A 14,729-nucleotide genomic window follows, 5' to 3' on the forward strand; every position below is an offset into this window, starting at 1 on the left:
GAAGCGTTTTCCATTAAAACAGTGGCCTGGATTTCTGCCCTCTCGTTCCCAGCTTATTTCTCCTGGTCCGCGAGTACGCGTTGTTGTTGTCGACTCGGCCGCGACTCCACGACGCGGACCGCCCGCCGTGCGCGCCACCCGGCGCTCGCTGCGCTGCGCTGCCTCGAACCTCGAAGTAGTCGAGGCGGGCATGCCATACAAGGCGCGCCAAGGGACGCGGACGCCGCGCTGGCCGGCCGAGCGCGCCAAGCAAAGCGCGTACCAGGGTGGCGGTACGGCGGTACGGCGTGCGCGCGAACGCAGCAGCTTATTTTTGATTCGGGGCGGGGATCGCTCCGCCTCACCTTTCCCACCTGTCCACCTGATTGAACCGGGGCAAGGCCGGCAAGGCCGGGGCCGCGGCAATGCGCGTGGCGGGTACGCGAGCTACGCGCGCTACGCGTGTCGGACGCCACGCTCCCCATTTCTCATCCGCGGACACGTTGGCGCGCGCCGTCGGCGTGTCACCGCGTCAGAAAGCACCTCCCCGGGGCACGGGGATGCGTTGTCGCTTCGAACGCGACCGCGCGAGTTGGCAGAGCCACTCTGTCAACCGGGGCCGCCCCTCGCCGCCCCACGCGCAGATTGGCACCCAGTTTGCTCCGCAAGGTCCCCCGGGCCCCGGGCCCCGCCCCGGGCCCTTGCCAGGCTTGAGGCTTGCCAGGACGTGGCGACGGCGCCGTCAATACAAGGCGACACTTGGACCAGCCCACTAACGCGTACCTTCCCGCTTCCCCAGGTCACCATGCGGCGCGGACAGCCCACGGCCAGGGCGGCTGCCAGCCCCACCCCACCGTCCACTCCCGGCTGCGAGGACCGCCTCAGAAGGGACTCGACGGGCAAGCCCCCAGCCAGCAGCACCCCGTCGACGCCCACGGGCCCGGGTGCGAACCTCAGCGGCGGCGCGTCGCCGTCCGGGCTGAAGCCACCCGGAGCGAAAACGGGCCCTGGCGCCCCTGGCATCCCAGGGTCCGGGTCCATCCGTCGCGCCAACCGGCCGCTGCTCAAGCTCATCACCACGGGGCCGGCCAGTGCGGCGCCGACGTCAGCACCCGTGTCCAAGGTGAGTCGACGGGCACGACGGGCACCGCGTGGGCGGGCCGCAGCAGTGCCGCAGCAGTGCCGGAGAGCGCCGCCCGAGAGGCAGGCAGCAACGCCTTCCCGATGAGACAGACGCATCGCCCTGGCCTCCTGCGCAGACGGCAAGGCGTCGCGACGCTTAGCGCCGCGACGCGCCAGGTCGACGGGGACGTCGCTCGGGATGAAATAGAGCATTCCTCGGTGGCGACGGCGGGGCGCGAGTCAGGTCCCTGCCGGTCCTGCCTGCCACTGTCTGTCGCCCATGAAATATCGCGTGGCGAGCGGCAGAGGGTGCGAAGGCACGACCGGGCAGGGCGGAGCAGAACAGCAGAACGAACTGGAAGGCGACGCGACGCGAGCGCCGTGCGGGCAGGCCACCGTTCCGACGCGCAAGTGCTGCAGCGTGCCGCTGGTCGGGCGCGCGCGCCTCGCTCTCGCACGCATTGCGGCCGATCGAACTGCGCTCTGGTTCCGCGCCCTCCGCGCCGTAGCCGTGCTTTGACAACACACGCCTATGGACACGGTCGTGGGCAGTCGTGGGCCAGCACTGCACTGCGAGCCAAGGCTGCGGCGTAGTGCAGTGCGGTGGCTAGCGAGGCCAGGCCCAGCGACTAGCGCGACACCGCGGCCCAAAGCCAAACTCCCGGCCGGGCCGGGCCGGGCGCGGGCGACGGGCGGAGCGGCGCGCTGGCCCAGCGGGTGAAAGGCGAATCAGGAGCCCGACAGGCAGGCGACCTCCTCGCGGCGCTGCGGCCCGGCCCCACGATGCTCCACTTCGTGCCCGCAGCGAGCCGCACACGGCAGCGCGCGGACCCGCGAGGCGTTGCGAGGCAAGGCGAAGCGGCCTCGGAGGCGGCGGCCGCCCTGCCGAATGGCCGAATGGTCGAAAGGCTCGCGCGTCGCGTCGCCCCGTCGCGCTCGTGCCGCTTCGCCATGGCTTCGCCCCGGCTTCGACTCGCCTCGGCCAAGACTCGGGCCTACTCCGAGTCGGCCAGCTCGGCTCAGCTCGGGAGGGCTCGCTCGGCGGCCCTCGGCGCGCCGTGCTCGGCCAGCTCGATGCGCGGCGCGCGGCGCGCGATTGAGACTGCGATGCTGCGTGGGAGGCGCGGTGTATAGCAGCATGGCAGCGTACCTCTCGTAAAGAAGCGAAACACGCGCTTCATTGAGGCCGAGCAGGCCGCTTTCGAGGCAGGCCTGCTGTACAACCGCAGCCAGAGCCTTCCACGAAACTCACCGCGGCCGACATGTCGCACAGCTTTCGTCGCCACCTTCGTCCCGTTCGTGAAAACCGTGTTTGTGCGCGGGCCGCGCGGGCGGCTGTGTGCTTTCAGGGAAGGCCGCAGTTCACGCATGCGCGCGGGGCGGCGCGGGGCGGCGCGGGGCGGGGGGCGTGGGCCGAGCGGTCTAGCTGTTGGGGCAGCAGCGTCTCGCCTGCATTGCCTCGCCAGCCGCCTCATTCCGAATCAGTGTTTCGCGTGTTTCGTCCTGCTGTCTCTCTCGCACCCATCAAGCATCCCGCACGGGTGCGAGAGGGACGGAGCGAAGAAGCGCCGCTTCGGAATGGCGGCCAGTCCTCGCGGCAGTAAAGCGTCTAGGACCGGCGATAAAAGCGACCGCGGCGGCGGTGGCGGTCCGGCCCGGCCTAGCCCGGCCCGCCGGGGCGGGGAGGGGAGGCCCGCGCGGCGCCGCACGCCGCAATGCACTGCGCGGTTGTTGATCTCTCGCGGGCACAGTCGCCGCGGCGGCGCGCGCTGACCTGGCCAGAGCGCGGATTTTGTCGGAAAGAGAAGTACCAAGGATTCCTGCTCGCCTCCACTTCAAGGGACTAAACTCTAAACCAACGAACCAGAATGGACCTCCAAGCCCACCACAGCCAGGGACAGGGAGGACGGTTGTAACAGGGATGTTTACTGTCTGGAATTCGAAATGTGGGTGCCATCCCGGCAGAGATGCCTGCCGCGGTTGGCCTTTACCGGAACCTGAAAACAGGAGTGGGATTACACGACAAGTTAATTCCTTGTGATTTACCGCATTGAGTCTCGAGTGCCGCCAGCGCGGTGCGTCGTCGCGGAGCCAGTCTCTCTCGCGCGCAACGACGCAAACGTAATGCGCTTGTGGTGCCAACTGTCGACCTGCAGCCTGGTTCCGACGCCCTGTCTCTCTCGCACCCACGGCGCGCCCCACGAGTGCGGCAGAGACAGAGCGACGAAAGCGCTGCTTGGAATCAGCCTGCTGGCTCCGCCTCGCTCCGCCTCGCCCGCGACTCCACGACTCCGTGGTGTCCGCGCACTGTTACTTATCACGCCGCCGCCACACTTTATTCTCGGAAGGGCCGTCTGTATCGCGGGTTGCGGGTTCGATACCTGCCAGCGGCCGCTTTGTTTTTTGCTCGCCGCGATAAAGTCGTCCGGCTGACGCGGCGCCGCGGTATGGGGTGCCGGTGGCGAGTACGTGGGCCGATAGAGGGAGGGAGAGAGAGGGAGAGAGGGCGCGGACTAAATTTAGTGCAGTGTTTTGACAGGGTTCGGCAGGGGCGGTGTGGGTGTGCCCGCCCTGCCCGCCCTGCCCCGCCCCTCCACGGCCCACGCACCCAGGAAGGTGCATGGCATGGAAGCGGTTTGGCCGGCATCTCATCCATCCGGTTTGGAAAAGCGAGCCGCCGCCAGCGGGGTTCGAACCGGGGGCCGGCCGGCAACAGGGTCCTCGCCCTTCTCGCCCTCGTCCACCTCCAGCCTGCTCCAGCCTCCTCCAGCCTCCAGCGCGGCGTCCCGGATGTGCGATCGGGATGGCGAGTGGAGTGACTCACATCGGGTGCAGGTGTCGTCCGCTCGCCATGGCATGGCGCGCCACACCCTGGCTGCCCAGGCTGCAGCGAGGCCCCACCACGCCCCACCACGCCCCAGCCCCACGCCCCGCCCGAGTGGATGGCTGGCGGGGCGGGGCGGGTCGGGAGGTCGGGGCACAAGTTGCTGCCCCGCACTCCGCCGTGCTCCGCTTGCTGCTGGTGGCTGCTGGTGCTGCTGGTGGCTGCGCCTGCCGTTGTGCGCTGCGCTGCGCCAGCCAGTGGGCGCCTGGCCGCACCAGAGGAAGGTCGCGCTCGGCTTGGCTCGCGTCGGCCGCGCTCCTCTTGGACACCGTCGTCGTCGGCGGCGTCGGCGCCGGACGAACCAACCGCCAGCCGCACGGCGTGCACGGAGCCACGGAGCACGCGTCTGCCCGCGAGATCGTCGCCCACCTCCAAGTCGTTTGGCTGCAGTCGGAACTGTCGTGATAACCCTTCTGCTGTCACTTGCACATGTGCGCGCGCTTGTCTGTCTGTCCGTCCGTCAGTGTGTGCGCCGACAAAGTGTGACCTCGGCCTGGCCTTGTCTTATCATCGGTAACGGGTGCAATTATGAGCGATGAAGCGTGTCGTGTGCTTTGACCGCGTTCACCACGCCGCGGACGCCGCGGACCGGCTTGGACCGCCGCGCTGACGACGGCGCCCCTTCCCGTCCCGTCTCGTCACGTCTGCTGCCCGTTGCCATGGAGACCACGGTGCCGCCGCCGCGCCAGAAGGCGTTCCGGCGCAGTGTGACGGTGCCCGACGACCACCTGCGGGCTCGCTTCCTGGTGAGTCCATCCCCGTCGTCGTCATCGAGCGCCTCAAGTCGAAGAGCCCGCGGCGCAGGCCTCGCCCCGCTGCCCCGCCGATGTGGCTCGCTCCACTGGTGGCCGATGGACATCGCTCCCCTAACCTTCTATCTTCTATCCAACGATACACAGCAGCTGATAAATTTGTAGTGGGGGCGGTTGTCGAGGCTGACGTCACAGTCCGCGAGTCCGGTGCACTGCGCACTGGGCCGCACTGCCGCCATGGCTGCCGCGCCGTCTCCAGGTCCAGGGTGCCGATAAGGCGCGGACGGCACGGCGACGCGCTACGCGGCGCTACGCCGTGTTTCAATCCGCACCGAGATTGCGGACCGCCACGCTGCGCCGCGCGCTGCGTGGGCCGTCCGGTACTGCACCGCCGCGATGTGGGGCGCCCCGCCGCCCCGCCTCGCCCCGCCCCGCCCCACCCCGGCTCCGCGGTGCAGGCCACTGCAGGCCGCTGCAGCACCGCGCCCTAGTCACAACTCATAGCTCGGCCCGGCGCGGCACGGCGCGGCCCGCCAGCAGGACGCCCACATAGAACGGCGCCGTCCGGCCGCCAGACGCCAGACGCACGCACACAGTGTCACACACACGCACGCTCGCACGCACACACCTTTGCACAAAGGCCAGGCCTAGGATGGTGTTTACGCGCGGGGTGCGCGGGTCGTCGGCCGCACCAAGGCAAGCCAACGGCAAGCCAACGGCAAGCCAACGGCAAGCCAATGCAACGGGAGGTGCAGTAACGCTTACTCAGCTTTCAAGCGTTCATTTTGGGGAATTCTGAATCGTGTTTGCCTAGACGACGACGTGAAAAACAAGGCGGGCGGCAGCAGTGAGGCCGACGACGACGGCTGACCTGGACACTGGACAGCGACTCGTCGGACTCCTTGTCGGACTCCTCGTCGGATCGAGGCACTTTGTCCCTTTCCCTGGCATTGTCCACCCGGGTCGTTTGTTTGCTTTCGTTTGGATGGCCCACGATATGGCCCTGGCCTCGTCACGGCCTCGTCGGGGACGTCGGGGACGTCGGGGATTAGCAGCGGCACGGCGCACAGCACCAATCTGCACCCAGGAGGTACACTCCGACGCAGAAAGCAAAGCGCTTCGCCCGGCGAGGGCATGGCGCCCCGTGTTGCGTCGCGTGTTTTTCCACGTCGGGCTGCCGATGGCCGTCCGTTCCAGCGCCATGCCATTCCGTGCTCACGGCGTCCCGGCCGCCACGCCGCACTCCGCACGCCCCACGCCGCAACGCCCCGAGGCGATGGGCGATGCAAAGCAGAGCGAGCGACGCGGTACGTGTACTGCCTCGCCTCGCGACGCTCTCCTCGCGTTGTGTAAGACGCGCTCGGAGCGAAGCGAAGCCTTGCCCGCACCATGGCTACATATGTGGCTGACCTTTCAGGTCAACGAGGAATCTTTTTAAAAGTATTTCTTTTTTGAAACGTCCGTCCGAACTGAGTCGAGGCTGGCGATCCGAGTGGGCGGGTAGCTTGTCAGGTAGCGCGCGGGGACCAGGAGAGAGGGAGAGAAGGAGGGAGGGGGAGAGGGGAAGGGGGGGGGGGCACCTGGCCGGTACCTCCTCGCGCCGTGCCGGCCGGCCCCCGCCTCGCTACGCCCCGCCACTTCAAAGACGTCGCGATGGTAGATAAGCGCGTTGCAAAGTGGTTCGTGGGCCAGACCGATTGGCCAAAGTCACAAAGTGACAATGTGGAACCAAGCAGTTCCTGAAGGACTAAGCCAAATTAACATTCCTTAAAAGACAAAGAACTATTTTTGCCAAATTGCAGCCAGTTTTTGGTGTTTATTGGATGCTCACGTTGCTGGAGGTTGAATCATTCCTCCTATGGCACGCGCTCGGCCGCCTCAGGTGTGAGTTTGGCTAACCTGCCGCTCGGTCCCTCAGCCGCTGTGCCCGGCCTGGCCTGGGAGAGGCCCTCGATGCAGGAATTCGGCACACCCTTCCGGTGCAGACGGCCAGACGGCGCACGGCACACAGTGCAACGCACGCCCTCCTCCTCCCCACCCTCTTCCTCATGTCGGGCCTCTTTGAAAGCCAGCCTGGCCGGCTCACGGACCCCGCTGGAGTGCCACAGTGTCGCTGCCACCGCCTCTCTGCCTCTGACTCCAAATTGGTGCTCGATGTCGTGTCCACGCTGGAGCACTGCGTGCCTCGGCGTGCCTGCACTGCGACTTCCAATCGCGGCGGGCAGGCTCTGGCGGCGCCAAGGGCCGCTGCCGTGTCCCGACAGATTCCCGGCCGCGGTCAAAAATAGCCTGGACTAGGACCGCGAGCGCCGCCACTGCCCCGCCGGCGTGGAGGCAACTGGGGCGATCGGGCGCTTCGGCCGTCAACGAGGGGGCCGTCGAAGACGTCGAAGGCAGGTCGGCCGGTGGGGACGTTTGGGCGCTTTGTGCTGCAGGCTGCAGGCTTTGCGCGCGGCGATGGCCATGGCCGCCAAGGCGGTGGTACAGTGCATCTTGAATCGGCGCGGCAGGTGTCCACGGTGTCCACTGTGTCCGCGGCCGCCTAATAGCACGCAGCTGTGCGCTACGGTCCTTGGTTCTTGGGCGGGCCTGCGGGGTGGAGTCATTCCGGAACAGTGCTCAGTCTCTCTCTCACCGTTGGGCCGCTCCCCGTGAGAGAGACAGTGAAGGCTGTCTCTGCTGGCGCGGCTGGTCTCGCAAAAATGCTTTGGGGTGAATAAATGCCCTCGGGCTGACGAAACGATTTCGGCTCGGAAAAGAAAAGCGTTCTTGGTCTTGTTTAGTGTGGCCCGCCGCGGGGCTGAAATAGCTATTTCGTTCCGAATCGGAGCTCCATCAGAGCCGCGGCGAAGGGGCTGTCGTAGGTGACAGGCTGCTGGCAGGTCCCCGGGGAGGGGGGCGGGGAGGCCGTCAGTTTGACGACGCCGCCCTGGCCGGTGGTGGTGGCGCGGTCCAAGTCAGTCGCGCCGCGGCCGCCGGCCAAAACGGCGTCCCGCACCCCGTGACGGCCATGCAGGTGGCCTTCTTGTAGCGGCGACCTTGATGTTTTAATTTTAAACAAAGCGGGGCGGGGTGTGGCGGCGCGTCGAACCCAAATGGCCGATGGCCGCGGCGCCGCGCGGTGCTGGCGGCCGGCCGGACGCATTGTGTGTTGAGGTAGCAGCACTTGAGCAACAGTTTCCGGTCCACTTTGCATGACGCCCCCGGTTTCCGGTGGCGTCGCGTCGCGTCGCGTCCTCCGCGGGGCGCGTCGCCCGCGCGCTCTCGCGGAGCCTCGCTGAGTCTCGTCTCCGTGCGCCCCGGCCAGCACGCGGCCAGGCCAGAGGAAGGACTTGCCGCCGGCCGCCGCGTCACCACCAACTTGATTTACTCGAAATGCTCGAGACGCGATAATTGAAACGCAGTAGCATAGCCTGCCTTCCTCTACATCCCGATCAAGGTGACCGAGAGCAGCTTCCTCCTCGCCGTGAATAATTTCGGGGCGTAGCCGCGCACCGCCGTGGCACCGCAAAGTCGCGGCCGGCCCGCTGAGTGACACGCGCGCCAACCTTGATCTCGACCACGCATTGCCCTGGCATTGCCTGCCGCGCGTCGCCGCGTCGCGTCGTGCTCCAAATGATCAAGTTTCTCATTTTCTGTTGTTGGCTGCGCGCGCGGCTCGGGTACCTCGGCGGGGCGTGGCGGCGGGGCGCTGCGTGGGATGGCTCTCAGCGCAAGAGGCGTTCCGGTCCATGGAGGCCCTCGTCGAGTTGGCCGCGGTTCCGAATCCGAAGTCTCAGCAAATTAGGGGCCCCCATCGCCGTCGTCGCCGTTCTCCTGGCGCGGTGCTGCAGCCAGCCAGGCGAGCCTGGCCCTGGCCCCGGCTGCACGTGGACTTTGGGTTTGCCTTTGGGCGGCCGCCCTGCGTGAGCGCTTGTTGCAAATTGCACTCCCTGAGCGTGGGGGTGGTCTTAAGATCTTTGTCTTTCATGCCCTGTCGAGGAAGCGTGATTAGCAACACCACCTTTGAGAGCAGTGGTGCCGCAAAGCTTGCGGACGCCGTTCGAATGGGCCGCGCGCCACGCCAGCCTGCGCCAGCCCCACACGTAGCGTTTGTTTTGGTCCGTAGTTCGCGCTGCTGCCGCTGTTTGGCCGGCCATGGCGAGCGCTGGCGTCGCCGCGACTGGTGGTGCCGCCCGGCGGCCGCGGGCGGAACTGCGCCGTCGTGTCTGTGTCGGCGCCGCCGTGGCCGCGCCGGCCGCGGAGCGCGGGGACCGCTCGCGCGTCGCGGAGTGGGCAGACGATCAAAGGAATCGGTGCGGGGAGCTCTGCTAACCGGCCGTGTCAAATTGAGGAAAACTCGCGCCATGCTGCACCTGTGCGGTGCTCGCCAGTGTGCTCGCCAGCGCGGTGCTCGCCGGTACACTGCTCGTCGAGCCCCGGCCGCGGCGGCGTTCCAAACACATCAGGCGCGTCGTCTCCGCCGACCTTTGAGGATGCCCCGCTATCGTGCCGGGCCGGACCGCATTCCAGACTGATAACTCACTTGCCTCGCGCGGTACGCTGGTACGGCCGTTCGTGAAACAAGTCGGTCTATCTGGTTATCTGCACGCTCAGCACGACGAGTCGGTGGGCGCTGAAGTAATCGTTTGTTTTGGACGAAGTGTGTAACTCTGCAGTACCGCCCTCAAACAAAATAAAACGAGAAAGCTTGTGCTGGGCTGAGGGATAGTCTGTGCCCCGAGGGACGTCAATGTATCGCGGCCCCGCACTCACAATGCTTCCATCACGTTCCCGCCAAAAGCGAGCCGCCCCACTGGCGGCCGGCCAGGCCCTGGGCCGCCTCGGGCCAGGCCGCTGCTGCGCACTGCTCGGCACTGCTGCGCTGCATCGGCGGAGCGCGGAGCAAGCGGGACGCTTCGGGACCCTTTCGGCGGCCGCGGGGGAATGACCGCCTCGCGAAACGGATTCGCGATTCGCGGCGTGCCGGCCCTCTTTACGAAGGAAGCGACGGACATATCGCGGATTTCCCGGGAAGTCCGCGCCGCGTCGCCGCGTCGCGGCAGTGACTAAGATGACTGTTACGAAATTTGAACACGCTCTCCTGGCAGGGCGCCGGACTCCTGGCCGGGCTGGCCCTCTCAGTCTCTCACTGTCAACGATCAGCGCGGCGACCCCCGCCCGAGCCGTCCCGGGGATGGGGTGGGGGCTCCCGGGAAGTCCGCGGGGGCGGCGCCCGTTCGACGAACGGTCCGGTTCTTTGAACGCCGCGGGCTTCCTCCGAGGCGGCTTTATCGAAGACAATATTTGCGTGCCGAGTTATTCTGATATTTATTTCTGAAAAACCGTCCACCTCTGTGCATTGGCACTGGGCCCGGTGGTACCGAGCAGGGAATGCCCATGGATCACTATGTTCTCTGTCAGTGGGAAGTGCATGTTCCTGGTCCACGGTCAATACTATGTTGGCCTCAGGCACGTTTGCACTGCCCGCTTACTGGTCTACCGGCTTGTCTACCGGCCTCGGCGGCTCGTCTGCAGTCTGATTTCGAGGGTCGTTTTCGTCGCTCTGTCTCTCTCGCACTCATGGGGCATCCCGTGTGGGTGCGAAAGGGACAGAGCGACCACAACGACTCTCGGAATAAGTCCACTGTGGCGGTGATTCGGAGAACCCGATGACGAATCCTCAGCCTCCGTGCGCCAAGACCCTGTCTCCCCCCTGTCTGCGTCGCGCACCTGCCTCTGCTGTCTCCGCGCTCCCCGCCACGTCCTTGTCTCTCTTGCCGCGAGCCAGTGTGCCAGTGCCAGCGAGAGGGAGACGGCCGCCGTGTGTTGCTTCGCTTCTTTTGTCGTTGACGCATTTCGGGCGTTGGTGATGGTGTGTCTGCATTCTGCTCTGCAACAAGGCGCTTCCCCAAACCCATTAGCATTTGGCTACAAAGACACAACGGCGCAGCTGCTGTTCAAAAGTTGAAATGGGTCCTATTTATAGAATTTACCTCGATTTACCTAACAACCTGTTATTATCGCCATGCGTTATCTCATTGGAACAAATCCATTCATTCGATAACAAGGCTAATCATTAATAGTGTAGTAATTACAGCGCCTGTTTATTGCAATAACAGCTATTATACGACCTGAACGGAACCCGGCACCGCTCACCGCACCGGTTGCTCGTTACCCGTCGAGCGTTGACCGTGCCGTGGCGATGCGGGGCGGGGCGAGGGGCGTCGCGCGGGGCGTCGGGCGTGACGTGCGAGGCCGGCTTCTCGGTAACCCTTGTGCCGTTTATAAATAAAAACGGCGGACGACGTGAGCGCGCATCCACCATCGCGCGGTATGTCGCCAGGACGCGGCGTGGCGCGGCGCGGCGCACCGTACCGCCGTGAGCGCGGCGCCAGTCGCCGCCTGCAAGCGACACCGATCGGAGCGCGCGTGGACCCCGGCTGCCCCGCGGCACCCCGCCAACCCGCCACTGCCCCCTCCGGCACTGTGACCCCGCGGCGCGCCCCGCGGCCCCGCGGCTAGCCAGGCCGGCAGACCGCGCGGTTCAGTGTGTGGTTCGTAGTCGCCGCGACCGGGACCCCCCGCACACCAGCTCCAGTAGCGGCCAGCGGCTTTTCGGACTTTGGCTCCGTGGACCTTGCTCGCCGGCTCGCCTCGGGACGACGCACTTCTTGTGCGAGCGGCGGAGCGGCGCCTCGGACGACGGCTTCCAGGACGCGGACGCGCGGACGCGGTGCAACCGGAGCCCCGACACGCCGTGGACCCCGAAGAACCGGGTGACATCTTCGGACGCTGAGTGCGACTGTGTAGTCTCGGGTCAAAGTTGACGCCACCGCCGCAGCCATGAAGGACAAGGACAAGAAGTCGCCGTCCTCCTCGGTGTCCGTGGCCAAAAAGTGGTTCCTCCCGAGCAGGAAGCAGCAGCCGGAGAAAGACAAGGCGACGCCCAGCGCGGCCAGCGCGGCCACGGTGCAGCAGCGTCCTCCGCTGCCTCCACAGCACCAGCATTCCCCGTCGCCACAGCGTCCTCCGCTGCCTCCTCAACACTCGCCATCACCGCAGCGGTCTCCGCTGCCTCCTCAACAACAACACTCACCGTCGCCGCAGCGTCCTCCTCTGTCCCCTCAACAACATCAACACTCGCCGTCGCCGCAGCGTCCTCCGCTGTCCCCTCAGCAGCCGAAGTCCCCGCAGCTGCAGAGACCGCAGGTTAGACGCCGTCGCCGACGTCCTGGAAGAATTTGGTTTTCCGCGACCTGGGAGGTCACAGGACACGGATCGCAGGTCGCGGGTCGCCGCCCTGCCCGAGCTTCTTGGTGTGCGTGGCCGCGGCACGGCGCCACGGCGCCAAGCCAGGATGGGGATGCGTTTTGCCGAAACGAAAACAAAACAGACTGCCGTGGGCCAGTGCGCTTCTCCCCTGACATACGCCCCTCCTGAAACTCGCTGTCTTTCTCACTCCTATACGGGACGACCAACGAGCGCCCACAAGTGTGAGAGAGACCGTGACGGAAACACAGACCGCGGCCGACTCCTTGACTGGGTCGTGATCAACTCAACAACAGTGTACGGCGCGCCGAGGCCGGCCGTGGCGTCCGCGTCCCTGGCGGGCGGTGCGTGCTACGACGGGGACGTGCTCGTGTTTGTGCATTTCCTTGGCACCTAGCGCGCCGTCCGGTTCATCCGGTGCGGGGGCCGCGGCGTCGGCGCACCGCCCGCACCGACCCGCACCGGCCCGCACCGGCTCGCGATGACGAAGGTGACACGCGCGTATTTTGGCCGGTGAGGTGAGGCCCCGGGATTCCAGTCGAGCGGGTCTCTACCGAATCGGCGGCAGTGCGGCGGTCGCGCCACGGACCAAAACACAGGGCCAACATGACAAAAACTTCTCAACATCCAATCCAGGCGTGTTGTTCCTGTTCAGTAAGGGGCACTCATGGAGTGATTGAGTTTTCAAGTCCGATCATCCTATCCTATCGTGAAATCACATAAAATTATTGAATTGCATGTTACGTTAACTCTTCCTGGCCTGGGGTGAGGCGCAAGCCACAGGGTGGCGCGGACGCGCGGTTTCGATTTTGGATGCGTTCGTGTGTGCGTGTGTGTGTGGACCCGAATGGTCCCCATTAGTCGTGGGCCATTACTACACCGCTAGAGTACCCGGCAGCCCTGCAGCCCGGCAGCGGTAGGCCGGCAGGTGGGAGGTGGGGTGAAGGGTGTTTGGCGCTCCGCCAGACAGCCGTCATCCGTCTCGAGTTTAAATGATCTCGCCGCGATAACCCCTTCCCTCCCCTGCCCTCGCTGCGGTCCGGGGCTGCGGCTAGCCAGGCTAGCAGTGGCTAGATAGCAGCCGCCCGGTCTGACGGCCACGCGGGCGGCCGGCCGGCCAGAGAGCGGCAGGGCGGCAGCCAAGCTCTGCTCTGCTTTGGCCACTTGAGAGCAGCGCCTCGCTATATCCGTAACAAAGTCGCGAGCTTTAGGCCGTGCCCACGGCCGTGCCCGGTCGCGCGTCCGACGGAACGTCATGCCCCCCGCATTCCGCTACCCGCCACTCCGCCACTCCGCCACGCTCGTGCCAGTGCGAGCTATGCACGCCGTGCCGCGCGTCCGCCTAGACGCGGCGGGTGCAAAGCGCCCGGCGCGGTAGGCACCCCGCCGAGCAGGCGTGCGCCGACCTTCGGGAGTTGCCTACCCTGCACGGGGCTCTCCGCCGACTCCGTGGCGGGCCAGGCAGGGTGGCTGCGGCGTGCGGGGTGGTGCGGGGTGGTGCGGGGCACCAGGTTGGCCGCGCGGTTCGAGGGTTCAAGGGTTCAAGGGCCGGCCGGCCCACCGCCTGGCCGCGGTCCAACGGCGAGGTGACGTCGCGGTGGCGTCACGGCGCTGCACTGTCACCCAGCGGCCCAGCGCGTTCCGCGTTAGCCGCGTTAGAGGTGGAAGATTCTCGAGCGGCGCTGTGACTCACGCGGTGCTCCACGCTCCACGTCACGCCGAGCAGAAAGAGAGAAAGGGTTTGAAAAGTTTGACGAGGCGGCCCGTCCCCCGGCCATCCGCTCGCTTGCGTTGAGGTTTCCGGTTTGTTCTGGGTGACTAATTTCTCATGATTGTTGTCTGTCTGTGTGTTGCAGGTAGGCTCGGCGGTAAGCTTCGGACCAGTCCCTCCTCTCCTGCACCCCCGCGGCTCTCTAGCGCGTCGTTGCCGCTCGGACCGTAATATTTCTGCATGTCCCCGTTCACATGGTCTCATTTTTGCGTGTGCTGGTTTTACCGATCGCGACGGTGTACATAATTCCATCTTGATTTGAGGGTGCAACATGCATTTCGGGGTCACTTTGCATGCAAGGCTGGTGTTCGCGCACCGGCCGCCATGCACATTCATGCCCTGATTGCGGCGACCGCGTTGCTTGTCTCACCTTAATCTCGGTCCAGTATTAATCCCACCTGTTTGGTTTCGGTTTGCGCCTAACCCGTCCTGGTTTTGGTTTTCCAGCTTAACAAGTACACCTACCCGCGGCCGCCCCCCACCGCGTCGCCCCAGCAGAAGGTACGTCCACCAATCACCAGCTCATCTGCATGTGCTTAGCCGCCTCCTGCAGCGGCGCGTCGTCCCGCCGTGTTGTCGTGCGGCCCGTCGCTGCCGAGGCCGGGTGGATTTCTCATACCGCTTGCCGCCACTCCCCTCTCCCTGCCGCCCCGCGCCGCCCCGCCCGGCGCTGCTCGCCCTGAGTCACTGCGTGGGCGATGTACGTCACTGGCCGCGTCGCCGCGTCGCCGCGTCCAGCTCCAGCACTCGGGGCTCCGGCTGGCTCCGGCACTCCGGGCTCCGAAGGTCTTGACGTCGAGCCAGCGGGGAAAGTTCTGGAAGGCACGGGGGCTCTGCCTCGGCTCGGCAGCGCTTCGTCGCCCTGTCTCTCTCGCACCCCTACGGGACCCCTACGGGACGCTCCGCGAGTGCGACAGAGACAGAGCGACGCGATGATCCTTGCCGCCGGCCTCGGCGCCTCGGCGCGTCG

At 66.2% G+C, this 14,729-nt stretch overlaps 1 protein-coding gene across 9 annotated transcripts in view; it reads left to right on the forward strand.

Moving 5' to 3' along the window:
* The first annotated feature begins 969 nt into the window (after positions 1–969).
* LOC117646944 (sterile alpha and TIR motif-containing protein 1) overlaps positions 970–14,729 on the forward strand; it is a 35,958-nt gene continuing 22,198 nt past the window's right edge. The window contains exons 1-3 of one of the 9 annotated variants that reach the window (XM_034388379.1): positions 4,298–4,731; positions 13,845–13,856; positions 14,207–14,260. In XM_034388379.1, the coding sequence (XP_034244270.1) occupies positions 4,645–4,731; positions 13,845–13,856; positions 14,207–14,260 (153 nt within the window). In that variant the 5' untranslated portion in view covers positions 4,298–4,644. Of the gene's footprint in view, positions 1,103–4,297; positions 4,732–11,409; positions 11,929–13,844; positions 13,857–14,206; positions 14,261–14,729 lie in introns of those variants that run through there. The other 8 variants (XM_034388372.1, XM_034388337.1, XM_034388406.1 and 5 more) reach the window with 8 other exon arrangements.

The sequence above is a fragment of the Thrips palmi genome, unplaced genomic scaffold (assembly GCF_012932325.1).
Source record: "Thrips palmi isolate BJ-2018 unplaced genomic scaffold, TpBJ-2018v1 HiC_scaffold_10, whole genome shotgun sequence".
Classification (NCBI taxonomy): domain Eukaryota; kingdom Metazoa; phylum Arthropoda; class Insecta; order Thysanoptera; family Thripidae; genus Thrips; species Thrips palmi.